The 21347-nt window shown below is 31.9% G+C and overlaps 2 protein-coding genes across 7 annotated transcripts; both read right to left on the bottom strand.

The window, feature by feature from the left end:
- Nucleotides 1-1107: 1107 nt before the first annotated feature.
- LOC111382317 (MADS-box protein SVP-like) lies at nucleotides 1108-7107 on the bottom strand. Of its 6 annotated transcripts, none has more exons than XM_023006250.1 (10): nucleotides 7005-7107; nucleotides 6795-6884; nucleotides 6441-6638; nucleotides 3846-3915; nucleotides 3003-3064; nucleotides 2821-2920; nucleotides 2702-2743; nucleotides 1904-1954; nucleotides 1709-1815; nucleotides 1108-1209 (listed from the first exon to the last, which is right to left on the bottom strand). In XM_023006250.1, exons 3-10 carry the CDS (start codon nucleotides 6620-6622, stop codon nucleotides 1191-1193), a joined length of 633 nt encoding a protein of 210 aa, XP_022862018.1. In that variant the 5' UTR covers nucleotides 6623-6638; nucleotides 6795-6884; nucleotides 7005-7107; the 3' UTR covers nucleotides 1108-1190. The 6 variants fall into 6 exon arrangements, with proteins under 6 accessions (XP_022862018.1, XP_022862020.1, XP_022862015.1 ...); XM_023006252.1 differs by lacking the exon at nucleotides 7005-7107 and adding an exon at nucleotides 6974-6992; XM_023006247.1 differs by having other exon boundaries at nucleotides 6441-6884; nucleotides 7005-7106.
- An 8123-nt stretch (nucleotides 7108-15230) lies between these two features.
- On the bottom strand, nucleotides 15231-17022 carry LOC111382320 (ATP-dependent RNA helicase glh-2-like). Its single transcript, XM_023006256.1, has 2 exons — nucleotides 16995-17022; nucleotides 15231-15997 (listed from the first exon to the last, which is right to left on the bottom strand). Exons 1-2 carry the CDS (start codon nucleotides 17020-17022, stop codon nucleotides 15231-15233), a joined length of 795 nt encoding a protein of 264 aa, XP_022862024.1.
- Nucleotides 17023-21347: the final 4325 nt, after the last annotated feature.

Here is a 21347-nt window from a genome sequence, read left to right as displayed (position 1 = left end):
ATTTTTATTTATTTTTTTAAGAAAATATTAGTTTTCATATTTCTCGAACCATTTTAGCCTGTAAGAATAGCTTCCAATGATATTACCTAACTTATCACACTTACTAGGCTCCCGTGTGATATGGATTAAAATTGCACTTTAGTAGATTTTTTAATAAATTAATGAAATATACATACAATTAAAAAATTGCGAAACCCATAAAATATGTTATTAAAATTAATAGTTAAATATTATATTGTTTGATTAAAAATTATCACTTTTTTTTTTAGTATCACATTCTCTTGACATATATATAACTAGTAATTTTATAAAGATACTTGAGCAATTACATGTAAAATTGTCACTCAAATCATTCAAAGGCCATATGGCAAAAACAAACAAAAGAAAAAAAACTCAAATTTAATGTTTGATAGTTTTAATCATTTGAAGCTAAATGTCGACCTCCCAATGCATTATACCATTTTAAGTATGCAGGTACGACGTTGTTTTAGAAATTTTATTACCATAATATAAAGTGCCGACGTTTTTAATATTTTTAAGAATTTAAATTAGCTTTAGGCCTTGTTTGGTCTCCATTATTTGAGATTATAATTTTTGGAATATATATAATTTTTTTTAAATGTGATTAAAAAGAATAAATTTTGAATTTGTATATTATTTTATTAAAAAAATGTGTGATTCATAAGAATAAAGTGAAAATATGGATTATAATTTTATTTGGAACCAAACGGAAATATGTTGATCCATCACTATCAAAATAATCACCAATATATTTATTTTCATAAACAAGAAAAATAAATGATTTTTTTTCCTCCATCGAAAATATTAAAGTTTTTCTCATTAAATTATTATAAAAGCAACTTATGACCTCATTTTTTTGATGTAAATAAGCAAAGGGTTAACCCTTGATATCAAGAATACCCATGCTGATCATAATAATTCAATGACTGTTATTTAACATTTATAAGCTTGTTGGTATGTCGATATTTAAGTCCAATTCAACTAAATGCTCAAACCTAATAATATATTAGGTTATTAAATTAATTATGATCTCAGATGAAAAATAATTCTTCACAGAATATAAGAAAAGGAAAGGAAAAAAAAGAATGAAAAACTCTTAGATGTAATTATACACAAATTATTATGAAATTAAATAAGTTTATTCCAAAGTGCTATCTCCTCTCTCAGTTTCAGCTGGAGAAAGGTAAGCTGCAAAAATTGACATCAGAATTAAGCATATATAGAATGAAAAAAAAAATAGACACACAAGACAAGCATTTAGAATAAATAAAGTTATATAAACGTATATGCACTATAGATCCAACAAAGAATTGGCTATCAGACATGAACTGAGGATTGGCAAACACGTCCACAAAGGTTGTAGGCTCCCAAATACCGAAATAATCTGTCGTCGTTGGTGCCCTTTTGTGTGAGATTCGTAGGGGCATAAGAAGCACCATGTTAAAACTTGGGATCCATTTTAATAAAGTCAACCTTATTAAATGGAGAAGTCTAAGATCTTTATAAATTGGTATTTATTTCGGTATTAAACCGATGTGGGATGACACATCCCTTAACACACCAACACGACCTAGTTTACGCTTTTTTCAAAAAAATTAACCCAGCATAGGCAGCGTGTTTTTATTAATAATGAATAAACAGAGAGTCATCCATGCATTTATATTTAAATATTTTGTAACGAACATACCCCAACTTGAGGGAAGTATCGGAGCTGCTTTTGTCCCGATGACAAAGGACTGATTGATCAGATGAACTGCCTCGCTCGATTATACCATTTCTTCTGCCTTCTGATTTCTGCATCAAGAATTCATTAAACAGATAACCGAATAAAAACAACAGTATATATGAACATCAAAGCACTGAAGAAATGAGGAAACTCTACATCTGCTACTTGCTGCTTCAACCATGCATTTTCTTCCCTTAATTCTGATTCCTGCACGATGTATTGTATCATATTTTAATGAATCCATTTGTGCGACCACGAATTTATTGAAGCATGATTAGCGAAGCTTAAGCAAAAGGAAAATTAATACGTTTTTTGGAAAGTAAACATGATCTGGAGCGAGTTTGTCTAAGATTAAAAAGTTTAGTTATAAGTAAATTTATTAATAATAAATAAATTTTGATAAAGTTGGAAACGAGTAACTTTCTTTACTTAATAATAAGTCTTGTTTGAGTCACATTATTTTCATAAGGAAGCATTTTTAAATAGTGTATTGATGAAAAATGTATGATTAAAAAATAAGGAAAAATTTTGAATTTGCGTGTAATATTAATTTATTGAAGAATATGTCATTGAAATGATATCAAATCACTGTGTAAAAACGTATTTTTTTGAAAAAAATGTGGTTCAAACAGAACCTAAGAATCAAATTAAGTTATCAAAATATATTTATGATCATTTTTTACTTATTTTCTAACCAAACATGCTCTTAAAACGAAAGGAATAAGTTTACAAACTAAAATACTCAAAAGGTAACTTCTAAAAGAATTCGAATACATGTGACAAGTAAAGCTACTTCACATTAATCTTAAGACAAACATGCTCCATGCTTGTTGTTGATGATATACTGCATCAAGTACTCATCAACATCAAGGAGAATGCACAAATGTGGTATGAAAAAATCTCCCAATAAATATTTAGAGCTCTCGAGTATGAAAATTATGTTCGAGGACTTGCCTTTTTCTTGAGTGTGCTGATATCTTTGATTAATCTTTCACTCTGTAATCCATTGAATGATTTAGACATGTTAATATCGTACGTATGTGCAGAAGAAAATAGTAGCAGAAATTAGTTACCTTTGTTTTAACTACACGGCTTAGTCCTCCCTCGACCATTTTCTCAAGTTTCATCAAATCATCCAAGCAAAGTCCTTGAAGATCTTCACCCTTAAGTTGCCTATCATAAGCATTGTTGCATCTCAGTTGTCCAAATGTATGATTATACAATAATAGCATGTCTTTGACAGCAAGAAGCGTACCTTAACTCGAGAGTCTTATCGACAAGTTCCTTATTGAGCATGGCATGGTCACCATTTCCCCTCTAGAATGTATAAAAACAGATGTAAGGTTAGAAGTCATAATCAGCTATTAACAATGAATTGTAGAAAAAACAAGCACTTTCGATATGTTAAGGCCACTAGTACCTTAGTGTTATGTCACGTTTTTTCATTTTTTTTTTTTTTTTGGTTTGCAAACACGTTTAGAATATTTTGATAGTCAGGGTTACTCTCAACATAACAACTGATTGGCCAAGCTTAATTAAAAGTTATTATAAGTAAGTTTTTCTTTACAAACACATTTAGATAACTTAGCTTTTTTGAACTCGAGTATATTTATTACTTATTTTCAAACTTCCAACAGCAAAAGAATTATTTGTATCTTAAAATTTACTTAGAAGTAAATTTTTTAAAGCTGAGTCATACATGCACTGTAATGGCTTATGTAATAAATATGACTTATCCGACAGCCCCATTGTTCTCAGACAAACTTGCAATGTATCTAATATTTCCTAAAACCCTAAGTGAACATTATGGTAATTCTTTCATAGGTTTTCCCTTTAAAAGTTCAAGGGTAAAGATAAAAACTCAATTATTATACAGGATATAAATGAGCCCCGTTTGGTCCCCATTAAATTTTATTTCATTTTTCTCTCTCATATTTTTAATCATACAATCTTCTAGTTACAGAATATTATTCCTGTTGGACATGACCTTAGACGACACAGATGACAGTTTTCTTATGGATTGTCCAGGTAAACTGACCTATAAGAAAAATATGGAACTTAATGCAGAATAAGCTTGTAACTAAATGTGCATATTTACCTCGGATGGTTGGCATAAAATGCCACAGCTCTCCGAATGCTGATTATACCTTTCAATTAGTTTCCTCACGCTTAACAAAGAACAAGAGACATCAAAATTCTGAACTAATTGAACTTCATAAGGAAGCTGAAAACACAATTACCATGTATCTAATTTCAACTAATTGGGCTATGAGGAACCCTTTTCAATTCGACTTTGAAATGTCGAGTGTACAAAAATATTAACGTAAACTACAAACAAACAAGTACAAGAACAAGAACAAGAACAAGAACAATCAACAAACATGGTTGAGTTCAGCCAGAAGGTTACCACAGTCACTTCGTGTCCAAGAAAGGGGCTAAAACTCACATTTAGCAATAATGTGAAATAGCCATGGGTCAAACTAAGGAGTTCTAACTGATAACTAGACATCAAAGACAACGCATGGTACTCACTTCAAGAATATTATGAGTATGCTTGGCAAAACGTTTTAAAGATTATAAGCGATCAAATATTATTTTTATCCACATATTTTGTAAAATCCACGGCTCTTATTCATTATTTATCCACACATTTTATAGGACTCATAGCTCATTATAATCTATAAAATACTAACATACACTACATGCATTACGGTCTAACTAATTAAAATTGCACATATGCAATAAGAGTTTTGTTCAACATAAAACAAGGGAGTTATTCCACAAGTTACAATGGACTTGTACAAGTTGCAAGATATTATTGTTTTTCATATTCTTTATTAAGTATAATTTCATCTTTTACACTGTCTAGAGTACTTTATATTGTCCTCTTTGTAAACCAATTTCAATACACTGAATACCATATTTGCATCTTCTTTGACACAGACGACGTTAGGTGTCTCCAACCTTGCATGGAGGAGGATTTTCAAGTGATTCCGACCACAATGTGAGGCGGAATTTCGAGTTAATCCAACTTTTTAAGTTGAGGGAGAGTATCAAATGAAAGGCAAGTTGTGCATTATTAAGTCCTTTTTTTTTATGATTCAAGGCTCCTTCATGAAACATGGAGTGGCACATGATTATTAAGTCAATATGACAGTAATGAGTCTAGCCTTTGGACCTTCACATAATGAATGTGACAAATTGCATGAATTAATATATGTGATCATTTTCATATTCTTTTTTTACGAACTCTTAATGCCTAACATCTTGAGTCTGACGAAGTATAGGATATTATTGTTATTTAAGTTTCTTGTAGGGCTAGTTTCATCTTTTATATTGACTAGGGTTCTTTGATTCAAGTTAATGAAGACGAGAATTTCTAACTCCCATGACAAGTAGAATTGCATTCGATAGGTTTTACCACTGTAAATACAACTAAAGTACGATTCTCACTATGTACAATTAAGCATTATGACATCTCATCTTAATCAATATCTCACTACGTTCAATTAGGCATTATGTCATCTAATCTTAATCAATATCTCACTGTGTACGATTAGGCATTATGACATCTAATCTTAATCAATATCCAGGATTACAAACGTTCTTAGATAGCCACAAGGCTAAGTAATCAGTAACCCAATTTCATTTGCTACCTAACTAGTGAATTGAAAATTTTAAAACGTATTTAAATACACTAAAAACTTGCAATGTTCCTTAATTCCATGAGGCCGTAACCATTACAACATAGAAAATAAACACGCGGTTATGTTATATTCACGATAAATTAAAAAAAGAAAAAGAAAAAAGAAGTTTAGAATTCGAATGTAAATTTAATTACCATAATTACATACAAACATTAAGTAGTTCTACTCCAAAATGTACCATCTCATCATGATCACATACACACCACAGCCCATACTGTGTTACTACAAGTGCGAGAACAATCTGACATCTACAATCAACAGAACCATATTTCTTATTTTTACTATTTTACAAAACAATTAACCTCTAGTTTTCTTTTTCTTTTCTTTTTTTTTTTCCAATTTTCTCACAATAAATTTAATTAAGGAGTATCTGTGATCAATATATTTAAAATGTCATGAAATTCAGTAATTGGTTTTATTTGAAACAACATAAAGAAAATAAATTAGTAGATCAAGAATTAATACAAGATTAACACTTAACGGAAAAGAAAACTAGTAGAAAAGAGAGCAAACACACCCAAAAAAAAAAAAAAATGTAATTCTCATAGATTCTGTTTTATTTAATACCCGAGAAAAGAAATTGAAGTCCCATTTTTCATGACAAATAGAAGATCAAGAATTGATAAAAGAACACACGCATTTCTCATCTAATTGTCTCTCTGTGTTGTATTCAGTTCTCAGTTCAATTGAACAAATACTGTATCAAAAAAAGCATACGATATTATGATACCCTAATTTTTTTCTTACCCCATAAGTTTCACTTAATTATGATTACCTAAGATCTGTGAGTGACCAACTTTTCATATATCTATAAATCTCTTCATATCTACTGAGTTCAAAATCGGCTCAAAAGATCAATTTCGACTAGGGTTTTTACCTTCAGTTATCTTCCTGTTTTTAGTGCCAAGAATTTTACATGTAGATTCATCAAAGATAATAAAGCTTAGCGTGTGTGAGAGTGAGTGTAGAGACTAGAGAGAGGAGACCTTGAGCTGGAATAATCGAAGAGCTTTCCAGTAGCAGAGAAGATTATGAGGGCAATTTCAGCATCACAAAGGGTTGAGAGCTCTTGAGCCTTCTTTAATAGTCCTTTCCTTCTCTTGGAAAAGGTCACTTGCCTTGCTGTCAGGTTATCAATTTTCTTGATCTGAATTTTCTGTCTCACCATTTCGGTACGCACTCAACTGCAAACCCCAGTGTTTTATTAGAAAGAAATTACTATTCCGAGGGTTCGTACAGCTTAGGAAGAGAGAAAGAGATGGGTTTTTGATATAAATAATGAAGGAAAGGGAAAAAGCAAATCTTCAAGTACAATACAGAATCTCTACGCAAAACCTTACCAAAATAGATCACAGCAAAGAATAAGAATCTGAGTATAAAAAGAAGGTTGAAACTGTACAGAGCCTACTAAAGGGAAGAAATGACACTACCTGCAGATGGAAAGGAAGAGATTTAAAAAAAAAACAGAAATGTAGATAGAGAAAGAAGAGAGGAGAGCAATAGAGATAGGGGTTTGTACGTAGAGATTTGGACAGATATCTTGAAATTACCATTCTGGGACGTTGGTTAAGGAGCTTTAGACTTTTGATGATCCACACGGACCACACCATTGGATATATCTTCGCCAACAATAAGAGGAGAGAGAAGCGTATGGGAGAATAAGAGAAATGTCCATTTAAATCACGTTTTGTCCATTAAAACCATGTTTGGGCGTTTTATAATAGCCTAAAATTATGCTTCTGTATGGTAGATTCAATCAAAATCAAAAATTAATTTTAACCAAATATTTTATACGATCCATAACTTTTTAACCACACATTGATCAATTTTTATCAAAATACAATAAAAATCTAATTTTAATCCTCACCAAACAAAGGCTATAAATAAATAAGTGGATAATATTTATGAGTATCACAAAAGTTATTGAAAAAAATAATTTGATATATTATAAATAAATTATAAACAAGAGACAAACACGGCCTTAGATTTTTTCATTTTTTTTTTCTTATTCTTTGGATGGATCCTAATATCATATTATAAATTATGCTTTAAATTTAAAAGGATTTTTTTATTTGTGTACATCACCAAGTATATAAGGGTGTCCTCTAATAGGGGGCGTCGGTGGACATTCTTATGTACCCCCTATGTACAATAAGAATAACCCAATTTAAAATATTCAAACATACTTTTATCTACGTATTTTGTATGATTCACAACTTACTATTTATTTATTATTCATTTGTTCGGTTTAACCCATAACTTATAAGTACTTTCAAACAAGCACTATGCTCTTATTTGGTAGAAATTAAAATTTAGATTTTAATCTAAATCAAAATTAATAATTGGTTTTAACCACACATTTTATAAAATTCACATATTTCATTAACTTTTATCAAAACTTACTAAAATAGTAGATTACAAAATAAGGTGCGGAAACTTAATCAATCAAACCAAGAACGCATAATTCTTTTCTCGTGGGCATGTGGCTTATGTCGTTAGGACTCTCTACAAGAGTAGATGATGCCCCTTTTGCAATTAAAACCTCTAAATTAATTTGGCTTACAAATTCCCATTGACATCTTTGGCATCACCAATTGAGTTTGAGGATGATGTTAGTATAAATGCAATCAATATCACCTTAATGAGGTTGACGGAATATCTATTGATTTGTGCGTAACTATAATTAAGAGTGATTGGTATAATTATTATTAAGACCTTACCTTGTATATTTACTTCCGTTTTTTTTTTTTTTGTTGATGGAGAAACTCGCAGCCGTTACCCTTTGGACTTCCTTCCTCTTTAGAATGATGAACCATTGTATAGTTCAATATACAACGAAATATAGAAATCCTTTGGAAGAATTTTCTATTTCTTAGTTTCAATAGAACGTAAGTACATTTTAACACACACTTAGATGCTTGTTTGACCAAGACCAAAACTTCATTTTTCAAAAAATAAGACTAAAGATATACTTATCAAATCAATTTCCGTTCGTAATAAAATGATTTTATGTTCAATAAAAAGAAGCTTAGAAGTAACATTCATTTCTTCATTTTAGCTAAACTTTTCAAGAAACTAAGTTCTAAATGAGAACTTACATTCGAAAATCATGTTTAATAAAATTAAGCTCAACTAAGCACTTAAAAGCTTTACTTGTAAGATTACTTACAAGTATATAAATCAGTTCTAAAATGTATAGGTTTTTACTAGTCAATGCTAAAAATAAGCAAGTTGTCTTGACAGTAAAGTTAAAATTATTGTCAAAATAAGTATGTGTTCTTAAAGAAAACGCGTCTAAACATATTAAAAATCAAAATAATGATGATGATGATGATGATGATCATAATAATAATAATAATAATAGAGTAGTAAAAGCAAATTTTACATTTTCTAAAGCCTAGCATCAAGGGGCATTTGCATTCTGTTTTTGCCAAATTACAGATTGAGCAACTATTGAAATGTAGCATGTCCCTACCTGATATTTTGGAAACCTCAATGCCTAACCTTTAATTTTGCAACACATGGATCATTTATTTTTATGAGTTACATCACATTTTTAAATGTTTTTTTATTTACTAAAATGGGGATAAATAAAATGACAAAAATTACCTCTAACTTACACCCATTTACTTATGTACATTGCACATATAAAATCCTAATTCATCAATTCGTACACCACAATAACACCCTAATTCATATATTAATAAAAACCATAACCATAGTCAACCTAGTTTCTAGTCACAAAGGACAATTTGCCTCCAAAATAATTTCGACGAGCCATCTTATTTTGAGAGCCCATATAGATCTCGACAATGGACATGTGAAGTTGAAGTATATGGCGCCATTCAGAAGAAAAAACCAAACTTGAAGCAAATTTCCATCACAACCACATCCACAAAATATAAAAACAAAAAGACTTGAACTAAAAAAAAAAAGGTTTACTCCTATTTGTCGGATCGTAAACTGCGGTATTTTGCTGCGATTGGGGGACGATGATAATACTAGGAGGTATAATCTTCAAGCACTTCATTGTGTCGTGTACCGTTTTTTCCTTTCTTTTTATTTTTTAAATGGATTAGGTTTATATTTGTAAAATAGATGCAGTGTATTATATATATAAGATAATTATATTCACACTATAATTTTTATTTCTTGCACGACATTTTATTTGAGCTTAAGGTTCATAATCTTTGTTCACTATAACACTTGTGTCCCTTACCATTTTTCATGCCATTATTACCCTCAAACTTTCAATTAATTAACACGTTTTATATTTATTGTTTTGTGATCCTTTCAATGGACTATGCTGTGGCCATGGACAAAAGATAAACTTTGGTAAGGTGGTCGTACCGTCCTACGTGGTGTGACCGTCGAATAGGGAATCATCACTTTATCGGGTGGCCCACTCTCACCCAATGAGGTGAGGCCACCTCGAGACTCAATCACGCAGGACGGCGCAACTGTCCCACCAAAGTTTTTCTTCATGGATAGACATCAATTTTTTAGAAATGTAAACATTTTGTTGTACGGATTCCCAACAGGTGACATTGTGCAATTTGTTAAAAAAAACATGTATGAAAATCATTTATAAATAAAAATAAAAATAGTGAATAAATGAATAATATTTATGAATCACACAAAAGCTATTTATAAAAATTGGTTTTGTCCCTTTATAAACGCTTGCCAAATATAGGCTTAGTGTATGTTTGATAAAGTTTGTAATTACTTATAAGTTGATCGAACTTAATTTTTAAAATTTTATCTATACAATCAGTAGTCCTCACAATTTTTACCTACTGCACATTTCTTGAGACCTATTACTTAGAATATTTCTAAAAGACTCTTTATATTTAGATCAAGGTTATGATGGCAAACCAAATTTTTATGATGAAATTGAAGTCAATAGTTTTCAAATTTGGATGTTAACGTTATGTACCGATTTTTCATAAGGTCAAAAATATTTAGGAAAAGGAAAGATGTAAGGCAGATTTTGCAACACAAGGTGAAAATTGGCTTGAAATTGACCGTTAAGAAATTCTTAGAAATAATATTTCGTGTCCTTTGAAGGTTTATTGCAAAGTAACCAAAGTTGTTGAGGGCCAAATGAGAGGACAAGCTGGGCCAAGAGAATGCGCATGATGGTGATGGCCGCGATCACTTGATTGGTAGATGCCATATGTGATTCTAAGAACATCTTTAATTGTGGTGTACAATAAATTTAAATTATGATTTAGATTTTCATAGTGATCGAAAATCTCTCCAATCGAGAGATACAAAGGAAATGCAAATTACTTTTTTCGATAGAAAGTGTAAAACTTTTTTTGTATTCACAAGAGACAAAAAGTGAATTTAGATCTTTCAATTGAAACAAAATTTTAATTTAAATTCATCGGAATATAAATAAAGACGCAAAAAGTGATTTTAAAGATATCAATTCACACCGTCATTGAAAATGCTTTAAGAGATGTGACTTGCAGTCAATGAATTGGCAGATTGAGTTTTTCTCGCTAAGCTATCAAGTAACTTGTCATTAGAAGACAATGGCTAGAAATTTGGTGCGAGATTCAATGGTTAATCTTCTCGAACTCAAGAAGAATACGTATAGTCTTTGATCTACAAAATAAGGCCTAGGATCTCTCTCTCTCTCTTTTATGGCTGAGATCTCTCCAAGAAACCAATGACGATCGGTACGAATGGGAGGAATACTCGTAGGGAATTCATATTATGTAGCATCTAAGAACAAGAAAGCAGACATGCTCAGATGCGTGATTGATTCCTTTTTTGGTCGTCCTTTAGGAATTATCTTCATGATGTCAAAGACCAAGGTTAGGTTCGCTTTGCATCCCCGCAAAGATCTAGTACATTTAAATTTAATTTTTATTATTTAAAGTTTTTATTGTGAATTAAATAGTCTTTTTCTATTTCATGTTTACTAGGAGTTTTATTCTAGGGAAAATTTCATAACTAAGAAGATAACTATTACCCAATTCAAAAGTAGGAATACAAATTTCAAATTTCAAAAATCAAATATTTATTAAATTTTATTTATAATTTTATTAATTAATTATATATTTTATTAAGTAAATTTATTAAGGTCACTAATTTATACAATTTGATCACAGATTCACAATTTAATTAGTTATATATTATTTTTCGATCACAAATCGAAATTTTTTAATGTCACAAATTATTTTACGGCTACAATTCAAAACTTTTGTAGGTCAGAGTTTGTTCATCAATTACAGATAAAAAATTTATCGTCACAATTTATTTATAGGTTACAGAACATAAATAATATATGTTACAAATTATTAAACGGTCACAAATTATTAATTTTCTACGTCACAAATTATTTTTGTCACAATTTATCTTTCTTATTGGTCACAGATTAATCAATTTAATGATCACAATCAACCAGTTAATCTGTGGCCACCACCAAACGACCACTTCATCCAACATCACCAACGCTATTATCACCGCCAGAACCACCACAACCATCACCCTATAGCAACACCACTATCTCAAACAAAATCAACACATCACCGCCACACAACACACGCCCCCCACTCCATCACCCTATAGCAACACCACCATACAACACACAACTCCACACTACCATAACCACCACCAGGTACTGATTTGGTAGGGGGCAGGGCAGGGCTGTAGCCTCCTAGGCTCAACAACTTTTTTTAAATGTATTTTTTATTTTTTTTGGGTAAAAAATCAATTTTTTGTATGTAAATTTTTTTCCACGTAATAGCTCGATTTAAAATTTTATAGTGAGATCTTGGATCAAATCCTGGATCCGTTGTCCCTGACCACCACCAAGATAACCTAACAATGTCGCCACCACCCAAAATCAATACACAACCACCACGAAACACCACAACCATAAAAAACCACCACATCACACACCACAATTGCAGCCGTATCTGAATCTGTCTACCACTGCTTACCGCTGCCAACACCAGATTTCTCTAAGAAGCAGCAGCTGGGCTTCCCAACCTACCAATCCGACGTCGCCACCACCATTACAAAACATCACCTCTAACAAATCTTCCACTTCTCACCAATGGGTAACCAACACCACGCCCGGCTCAGACCTCAAATCAACAGCCCAGTCGGCCACCAACGGTGGTAGGGATGAAGTCGCCCCACAACATTCACGTCGCACAATGCAACATGTCGTCCCCGTTGTTGTTTCACTCTGATGACGTGACAAACTGGCAATTGTTGCGATCTGAGGAAAGAGAATCCGATGGTGGAGAGAATAGAGGGGGTACAAGAGGAGATGGGAGAAAAAAAATGATCCTAGGGTTTGAAAATATTGAATTATAATAATATTTTTAATATTATTGATTTATAATAATTAAAATAATATTTGATTTGTGAATATACAAACTTTAAATCTGATATTTGAAATGTAGATTTTTATAGTAGGGTTTCTTATAATTTGTACTTTATTCTAACTGGCAATTAAAATTAAGCCATTGTTTGATTTTCATTTTTCTAAAAATTCATTTTTTTCAAAACTTATTTTCGATCATACATTATTCAATAAAGTAATATTATACGTAAATTTAAATTATTATTTTTTTAATTTTGAATCACATATTCTCCATCAAAATGCGTTATTTTTGTCAAAATGGGGATCAAACAAGGGCTAAATAAATTTTTTAGAGTTGATTTTCTTTTAAAATCTAATTATAATTGTTACGCCTATGAATTATCACTCCATATTGGGCCACCTTATTGGACCCGAGCTAGGGCCATTAGTGTTGGGCGCCTAGCCGAAGTGCCTATCACTTTGCTCACCTCGTACTGGGCTCGAACTTAGGCCCATTAACCCGCCTTAGCCCATTTCACATCATTTCTCTATAATATGAATTCAATTCACAAGTTAAGGTTTCGAGGGGACGAAGCGAGGGTGCCTGTTGGAGCCATTTTTGGAGGTCAACAGATTTTCTTTTTATGAGCCTCGGAACCACTCCGACCCCCCGAAGCCTCTTCGAAGTGATACATCGATTCCTGCCACCGATCTTCCGAAGTGTCCCGTCTCCGAGGTCGGGTTCAAGTGGCTTGAACCCTCGTTAGAAGATTCGCTGCCAATTTAAGATTTGCTCTGCATATAAGGTTTAAATTGATGTGACGTCCCCCATAAAGCTATTTGATGTGACTTATCAACTTTATGTCAATTCAACTAGGGGGAAACAAACTGTCCGCCCACTCTACAAGCGCGGCTGATTGACGCCTATGAGCAGACGCTTCATACCGTCAGATGTATACACGTGTTCCACATCCCACGGTTCATACCACCTATAAATACCCAAAGATTGGCCAGAGGCAAAGGTAATGAAACTCTCAATAGATAGCACTCCATAACAAGTTTATATATTCTCCTCCCCCTTTATTGACTGATTAATTTGTGTAGTCTCTGGGCACTGTTCCGACCACCCAAACCTGACTTGACCGTCGGAGTGTATACGGCCGCCACCATCGTGGGTTCCGGCCGTGTGCGCCTGACAGTTTGTTCATTTCGTAGGGAGGAATACGTGGAGTAGCTACAAGTTGGCCACGTGGAAGAGCCATTTTTAGAGGTCTACAATAATGTTTGTACAAAATAGAAAGTTGGTATTGCTTGTTTATGCCTCCGATCCGCCTGCATCACAAACGAATTTAGTTCAGATTTGTTGAATACGTCACAAGTAAGTTCATAATTTCAAGAAACGTGTATTTCAATAAATCAGAGGTTTAATATGTAGAATTTGTTTTGATTACTAACGACTACTTATCGATTCAATATGAAGGTTAGATCTACTCATAATAAGAATTTAGTCTTCGTGTTGAATCTTGTCTTCGCTTAGACTAGACCCCTCAAGTGTAGCTCTGATTGCAACAATTTTTTATTTTTATTTTTTTTTTTCCAAATCTTAAGGTATCACGAATTAATTATGAAGTTTTGCGTTCAAAACGTTTGGACAGAAAAGTTTGTTGAGATGTGCTGATCCTTTTAACCATGAAGCCCAAATTTGCACAAGTCTAGTCGATTAACCTTATCGTAATATAAAATCCTACTCGTCAAAACTCACAATAAATAATTTAGCGACTGAATATTCCACTCACCTTATTGTAAATTGAACCTACATCATTTTTTTATTTTTCATTTTTTTATGACGAGGAATCCGCAACTACTACCCTTCAGCTGCGTACTGGATAAACCCTTGGACTAATGCAATAGTCTGCAAACCAAGCCCACCAGGTAAACCGCACTAAGCAAGTCGTGACAAGTTCGACTAAGAAAGTGTTGGCAAGAGGAATCGAACTCGTGATCAAAGACCTCCACACTCACCTACTCCACCATCTTGCATATAGCATGCATTGTCAATGACAATTTGTCTATTTGTTATGAATGCAGCAATTCCCTTACTGTCAAAATTGGATATTATTACCTACCAGTTTGAACCTCAAACTCTCATGGATTTGATGAGGTCAATTGCCACAAATGACAAATTAAATTTTAAACGACTCTAATTTGTCTTCATCCCAGCGGGGCCCATTTACACGTGGCAAATAGATGGTTAGGATGTGAATTATCAGATATAAAAATGGAAGGAAAAACATTGAGAAGTTGAACTAACACAACCTTCTTCTAACCTACCCAGCCAAATTTTTTGATGTTTCTCCACATCCCATGTCTATATAACCTTGAGCTTATACAGTTTCATGTATTTATCAGATTAAGATTGAAACAATTTGCCACAAAACTGTTCTTTGAGTCACTTTTTTCTGGTTAGAACAATGGCTTGCAATAAGCACACCCCTTTTTTCTTGTTATTGTTGATAGCTTTATTGTCAATATGTGGAGACACATTTCGAGTTGAGGCACGACGTCTCTCGGAGACCTCACCGGAGAATCCAACATTGCCAAAACCAGAGTTGCCCCCAAAACCCGAAGTGCCAACATTGCCAAAGCCGGAGCTCCCACCAAAACCCGAGGTGCCAAAGCCAGAGCTCCCAATAGAACCCGAATTACCTAAGCCCGAGTTGCCCATAGTGCCAAAACCCGAGGTGCCAAAATTGCCAAAGCCAGAGCTCCCACCTAAGCCTGAATTACCTAAGCTCGAGTTGCCTATAGTGCCAAAACCTGAGGTCCCAACAATGCCAAAGTCAGAGCTCCCACCAAAAACTGAATTACCTAAGCCCGAGTTGGCCACAATTCCAAAACCCGAGGTGTTAACATTGCCGAAACCAGAGGTCCCACCAAAACATGAATTGCCTAAGTCAGAATTGCCCACAATGCCAAAACTTGAGGCTTCAAAACCTGAAGTTCCAACGTTGCCAAAACCTGAGATACCAACACTGCCAAAGCCAGAACTTCCAACATTGCCAAAGCCAGAAGAACTCCCACCAAAACACGAGCTTCCTCCTTTGCCCAAGCCGGAGTTACCAGCATTGCCAAAACCCGAGCTACCAAAAATTTCAAAGCCTGAATTTCCAACTTTGCCAAAGCTAGAAGTGCCTAAGCAACCTGAAATACCTAAACCTACAATGCCAGAATTACCCAAATCTCCGTAAAATTACAATTTCCAACTAAGTATTTCATAGAATTAAATTGATGGATTTGTCTAGGATTCATCCCATCATCTTCCAGGATGATTGTTTATGTCATGGTCATACTTGTGATGTTATGTTGTTATCATGAAAGCCTATGTTTGAGTATCATTTATTACATTTATGATTTATATATGCTTTCCTTTTATACATTTCTACTATGTTTCAGTTTGCTTGATTTCGATCAATTTCATTAATTTATAATATCGGAAAAATGTTTTTCTTTTCGCTTGAAGGAGAGTTCTTATTATATGAATAAAAAACTCCAGTAAATTTTTCATAACTGGTCCCAAACCTAAGCAAAAAAGGAAAGCAGAAAGTTAACAAACCAACGTACGATGGTCAAATCTTCACAATATTGTACTAAAGGAAGAAAAGTTCTATACAATGAGTTCTCTTTTAGTATGTCCTTTCTGTAGAAAATCAGTTTGACTGTTGAATTAATAATTTAACAATTTAACCATGTTCCGAAAGGAATTAGTGATTAAATTTTATATTTTAATCATTATAGTAATTTAAGAAGAATTTGTGATTAATAGTTTATCCATGTTCAATTACAAGAGGAAAAACAAAAGTAAATTTGGTTGTTGAATTGTTTTTATTTCACAATCCGTTGTCTTTTAATTATTACCAATGGAATGAAATTATTAATATGCAACTAAAGTTTGTTCTCGACGTTTAAGGAAAGCTAGTGAAGAAAACATGCATTGCGCGTACGTAATAATTTTGATAATCGGATAGTACTTTTGGATCCATTAAAATATGTGTTTGAAAAATGAAAATTGACCATTTATAATTGATTATAAATCTTGTCAGTCAGAGGCCAAAAAGGGATAAACAAAATTAAGAGAAAATATTTGAGATACCCTCTCATGTTTAGAAAATTACACTAACCTCTACAAGTTCTAGTTTTGAGAATCATATATAACCTCTATCCACTTTTGAATTTTGCGCCATGCATCTTTTAAAATGAGTTTGATATACATAAAATATCTTTGTGAAGTAAAAGATGAAATCATACAATTAGTTGTACTTAGCTCTTAATTTTAAATCAAAGCCAATAATTAATTTTAACTATACATTTTATGGAATCCACAACTTTTCAACCAAATAATGGTATTCATTGTAAAAACTACCGATAGTCACCCTAAGTAGCATACGGATGTCGATTTGTTATTTGAAGACTACTGATAGTTTTTACTATAAATAGCATTACTCTTTTTAACCATATATCTTATCAATTTTTTTATCAAAATCTATTAAAATTTTTATTTTAATTCCTACCAAACAGGAGCTTACTTTATTCAAAGAATATGAACTGATACTTTATATGAAGAGCCCTTTCGACATTTTATAAATCTTTATTATATACATTTTCTTATTTTGTTTATAAGTAATATTATTTTTGTAAATATACAAAGTTGTTATTTGCAAATTCAATTGAATATCAAATGACGGAAGAGATATTATGATATTATAATTATTTTGAAAGTATTGTAACAACCAATTATATAATAGCATTCTATTATATAAAATGGTCATCATTTAATAATAAATTTTGTATTCATCTCGCAAATCGTCTTATAAATGTTAGGCAAAACATAATTGTACCTTACGCTTCATTTACTTGTACATTGGCTTGGTCTTATAAATCACTGATTTTTCTGCTTTTTCTATTAAAAGACCATTTGTATTTTCATTTAAAAAGTAATTGAATAAGGATTGTGTATGCAACAAGTTTATGGATGGAAATGTTGTATATACTACATAATGTGGATTTATTTTGATATTGTATATATATCTTGGTTAAATACTGAATTCAACACTTCTTTCCTGCATTTTAGGAATCAATAAACTGGTCATTGCTGAACTTATTTTCATATCTATGGATACAAGACAAGGTAATGAGGGAGATAAGAGTCACTTAGCCCCTCGACTTCTCTAAAAAAGGACATTGTGCGAGCTAGTCAATCAAAATTAGGGCGGGTCAAGGAGAGAATGTTTACAGTTGTTGTAGTGCAAATTGCGTTGGTTGAAGATGATCTTACTCAAAACTAGTCATGAACTGAATGAATTAAAAAGAACAAAAAATAAAGAAATAAGATGAATCTTGCTTCAACGATGGCAACTAAACTCAAGAATTGAGCTTGTTGTGGGACTTAACCCAACAATTTAGGGCACAAGTTGACAATAGCCGTGCACTAGTTGTGTCACGTTTTCGGAAACACCTTCTCTTTCAAGAGGATTTACAACATATCAAGTTCTAATAAGATTGTTTGCTAATAGGTATTTTCTTATATGGTTCATATTTTGGATTGGCTTCATCCATGTAGTAATCGGATGAATTGAATTGTAAATATGAAAATATAAGTACTCAATGAGATTTCCTTCTTTGTTTATCTGGTTAAAGGGGAATTTCAATTCCATGATTTTGTTGATTGTACATTGAAAAGTGGTCTCTTCAAAAGGCTGATGGTGGATAGTCTATTGTGAGGGCAGAGATTTTTTTTTCCTATTACTGCCGTAGTATATAATTTGAGTGATTTTATTTATTATTTATTTTATTTTTTTGTAATGCTATGGGAAATTTTAGTTCTTATTTATTTTCTAATGATGTAATTCTTTGTAACCCAATTAATTATTGAAGAAATTACACGTTATGATAATGTAACTAATCAGACCAATGCACCAGTTGCATTACAGGAAGAAATGTTGAACAACTTGAATTTCTTGACATAATGAATTACTAATTTTATTGAAATAACATACGTGGACCAAGAGACTCTATTCTGACAAATATTAGTTTATTGATTCAATTATGGCAAATCGATTCAAGTGGAATTTTGGTGAAAGATCGATAACTTGGAATTTTTGTTTACCCGATTTCATTCTAACGAAGAAACATGGTTCAAAATCTCATTACAATCTAAAATTAATGAGTTTTCAATACGTAAATATCAACTTATGTAACTTTGACAGGTAGGTTAGTGTGTCAACGACTTATTTTGATCTTGGTATGTTACTATGATATATTAACATAGATTTTCCCCCTCGCGTCCATGGAAGTGTGTCTATGAAAAGTCCATCTTCGCTTGAAAAAAGTGAGATCGTCTAAATGTAACTATAAATCGCCAAGACTTGTTTGGTTTGGATTAAAATTTAATATTAATTTAAGTTAAAATCAAACAATTAATATTAACCACATTTTTCATTGATTTCACAACTTTTACAACTACACATTTAAAAACTTACATCACAATCTATTAAAAAATTTAATTTTAATTCCCACCAAACACCCTCATAAAAAGTGTAACTCAATCAGTCCAAACAAAAGAAGCAAAGTCAAAAGCAGCACATGACGTGGCTCGTTGGCCACTCTATTTTTGTCCTGTGGAATAAGGCGACAAGCTCCACTGCTCACGTCATGTCAAAAAGTAACAATGAAGGTAAGCTTATTTGGAGCTAAAGGAAATCTGACTCCGGACGGTTAATCCATGTTTGGTAATTATTAAAATCAAGATTTTAATTTAAATTAAAATCAATAATTAATTTTAACTACAAATTTTATGGAACATATGCCCTTTAACTACACATTTCATTAATTTTTATAAAAATTTAATAAAAATTTGATTTTAATCTGTGGCAGCAATCTGAAAGCCACGTCTCTTATTTTGTTCACCAACTGAGGTAAAGTCTAATAGTTTGATAATTATAAAAATTTTAACAAAAAATAATTCAGTTTGCACTTGAAAACGTATGAAAATTCAAATATAAGTAAGAAAAATTCTTCCAATTTTCCTCCCCCACCTTTGCTCAATTCATTTGTATAATAAAGCTTAACTAATCTCCACCAAGTACAATTTGGTGGATGGCTTGTTCCTCAAATAAAATATGTCTTGAATTTGATAAAATTGACAAACTTACTCATAGATGTGACTTTTATTTCAATAACAATTAATTGACTAAAAAAAAAATATTGTCTTATTACCTGACTCATCAAAACCCTTCTAAGAAAATTTGACAAAATTGAAAGAACCCCACAATCTGTTGACGCTAAAGGTGAGTACTATTCATCCAAGTCCAACATTATTGATCGAAATTGGACCAAAGTCGACCTGTCAAAGTCATCCTTAAGCCTTTTGAACGTCAAGAGAGTTATNACAACCAATGTGTAACTATAAAATTTCATGACAATGCAAAATATCACTCCACATAGATAAGAGGACTGCATCGCCGTCAAATCTAATGACAATATTGTTGAATGATTAAACATCCTAAACTAGTAAGTTCTCTTTTCGTACGTCAGCTTTTGCAAAATTCCTGCAACTTGACCATGTGTAGATGCTAATGTTTTATTTTAAAAAATAATATCACGTGAAGTAGAAAAGTAAATTTGAGACTGCAAAATCCACATAGGATTCAAACTCAACAGTTATTATTTATGTCAGCACACGCTTTTGTTAGTAATTTAAGTTAAAGTTGACAATTGATTTTAATCACACATTTTATGAAATTTAAAAATTTTTAATGACACATTTTATCAAATTTACTAAAAATTTAATTTTAATCTCCATCAAATAGAAGCTAAATATCATATAAAGGGTTTGTGAGCTATTCATTACAATAAATATAATCTTTAACGATGATTTTTTTTTTATTTGCCTCGATATCTTTCTCAACAATCCTTTTTTGACAAAACAATCCAAAAAATGCCTTTTTAAGATGAAAATTTTCTTTATTAAAAATAAAATTTCTTGCAGTGACTATGAAGCTGACATTTTAAGATGGAATCTAAATCTTAATATGATATTAACACTCATTAAAATCTAACAAATAATTCATTCAAATTAAGACTCAAAGTAAGTACATGAATTTCAAGATTGATATACTCAAATGAGCCACCATATTGTACTCACGTGATAAGGGATAAATCCTACATCGAAAAAAATAAAAACATTAACTAACATATAAAGTATAAATAACACATCGAATAAAAATAGAAACATTAATGAGAATTTGTATTACTTATCGTCACTACGTTCATGTTTTAAAGTAGAACCCTAAATCTTAATACTAAAGCACTTCATTGCATCCATTTGGACTTCAAGTGAGAATATTTGAAAGGTTTTGTATCGTAGATGGCTCAAATGAAAGGTTTGGGAAAAATCTGCTAATAAGCGAAATGTTTGGTACTTTAGCTGCAATTTTCCCTAATTTTAAATGTAAATTCAAAATTGTTCTCTATTTTTTAAGCACCAAAATATATATATATATATATATAT

The sequence above is a fragment of the Olea europaea genome, unplaced genomic scaffold (assembly GCF_002742605.1).
Source record: "Olea europaea var. sylvestris unplaced genomic scaffold, O_europaea_v1 scaffold2471, whole genome shotgun sequence".
Classification (NCBI taxonomy): Eukaryota; Viridiplantae; Streptophyta; class Magnoliopsida; order Lamiales; family Oleaceae; genus Olea; species Olea europaea.
This window is presented reverse-complemented; position numbering and strand designations above follow the sequence as displayed.

What these genes read in the sequence shown, in the direction of transcription:
- LOC111382317 (XM_023006250.1), bottom strand. Translation starts at nt 6,622, where the DNA reads ATGGTGAGACAGAAAATTCAGATCAAGAAAATTGATAACCTGACAGCA. An exon ending in TTTTATGCCAACCATCCGAG is followed by an intron (nt 3,065 to 3,845) that starts GTAAATATGCAC and finishes TATACATTCTAG; the next exon opens with AGGGGAAATGGTGACCATGC. An exon ending in TGAAGCAGCAAGTAGCAGAT is followed by an intron (nt 1,816 to 1,903) that starts GTAGAGTTTCCT and finishes TTCTTGATGCAG; the next exon opens with AAATCAGAAGGCAGAAGAAA.
- LOC111382320 (XM_023006256.1), bottom strand. Translation starts at nt 17,022, where the DNA reads ATGGCGCAAAATTCAAAAGTGGATAGAG. An exon ending in AAATTCAAAAGTGGATAGAG is followed by an intron (nt 15,998 to 16,994) that starts GTTATATATGAT and finishes CTGGCATTGTAG; the next exon opens with GTTTAGGTATTTCAGGTTGC.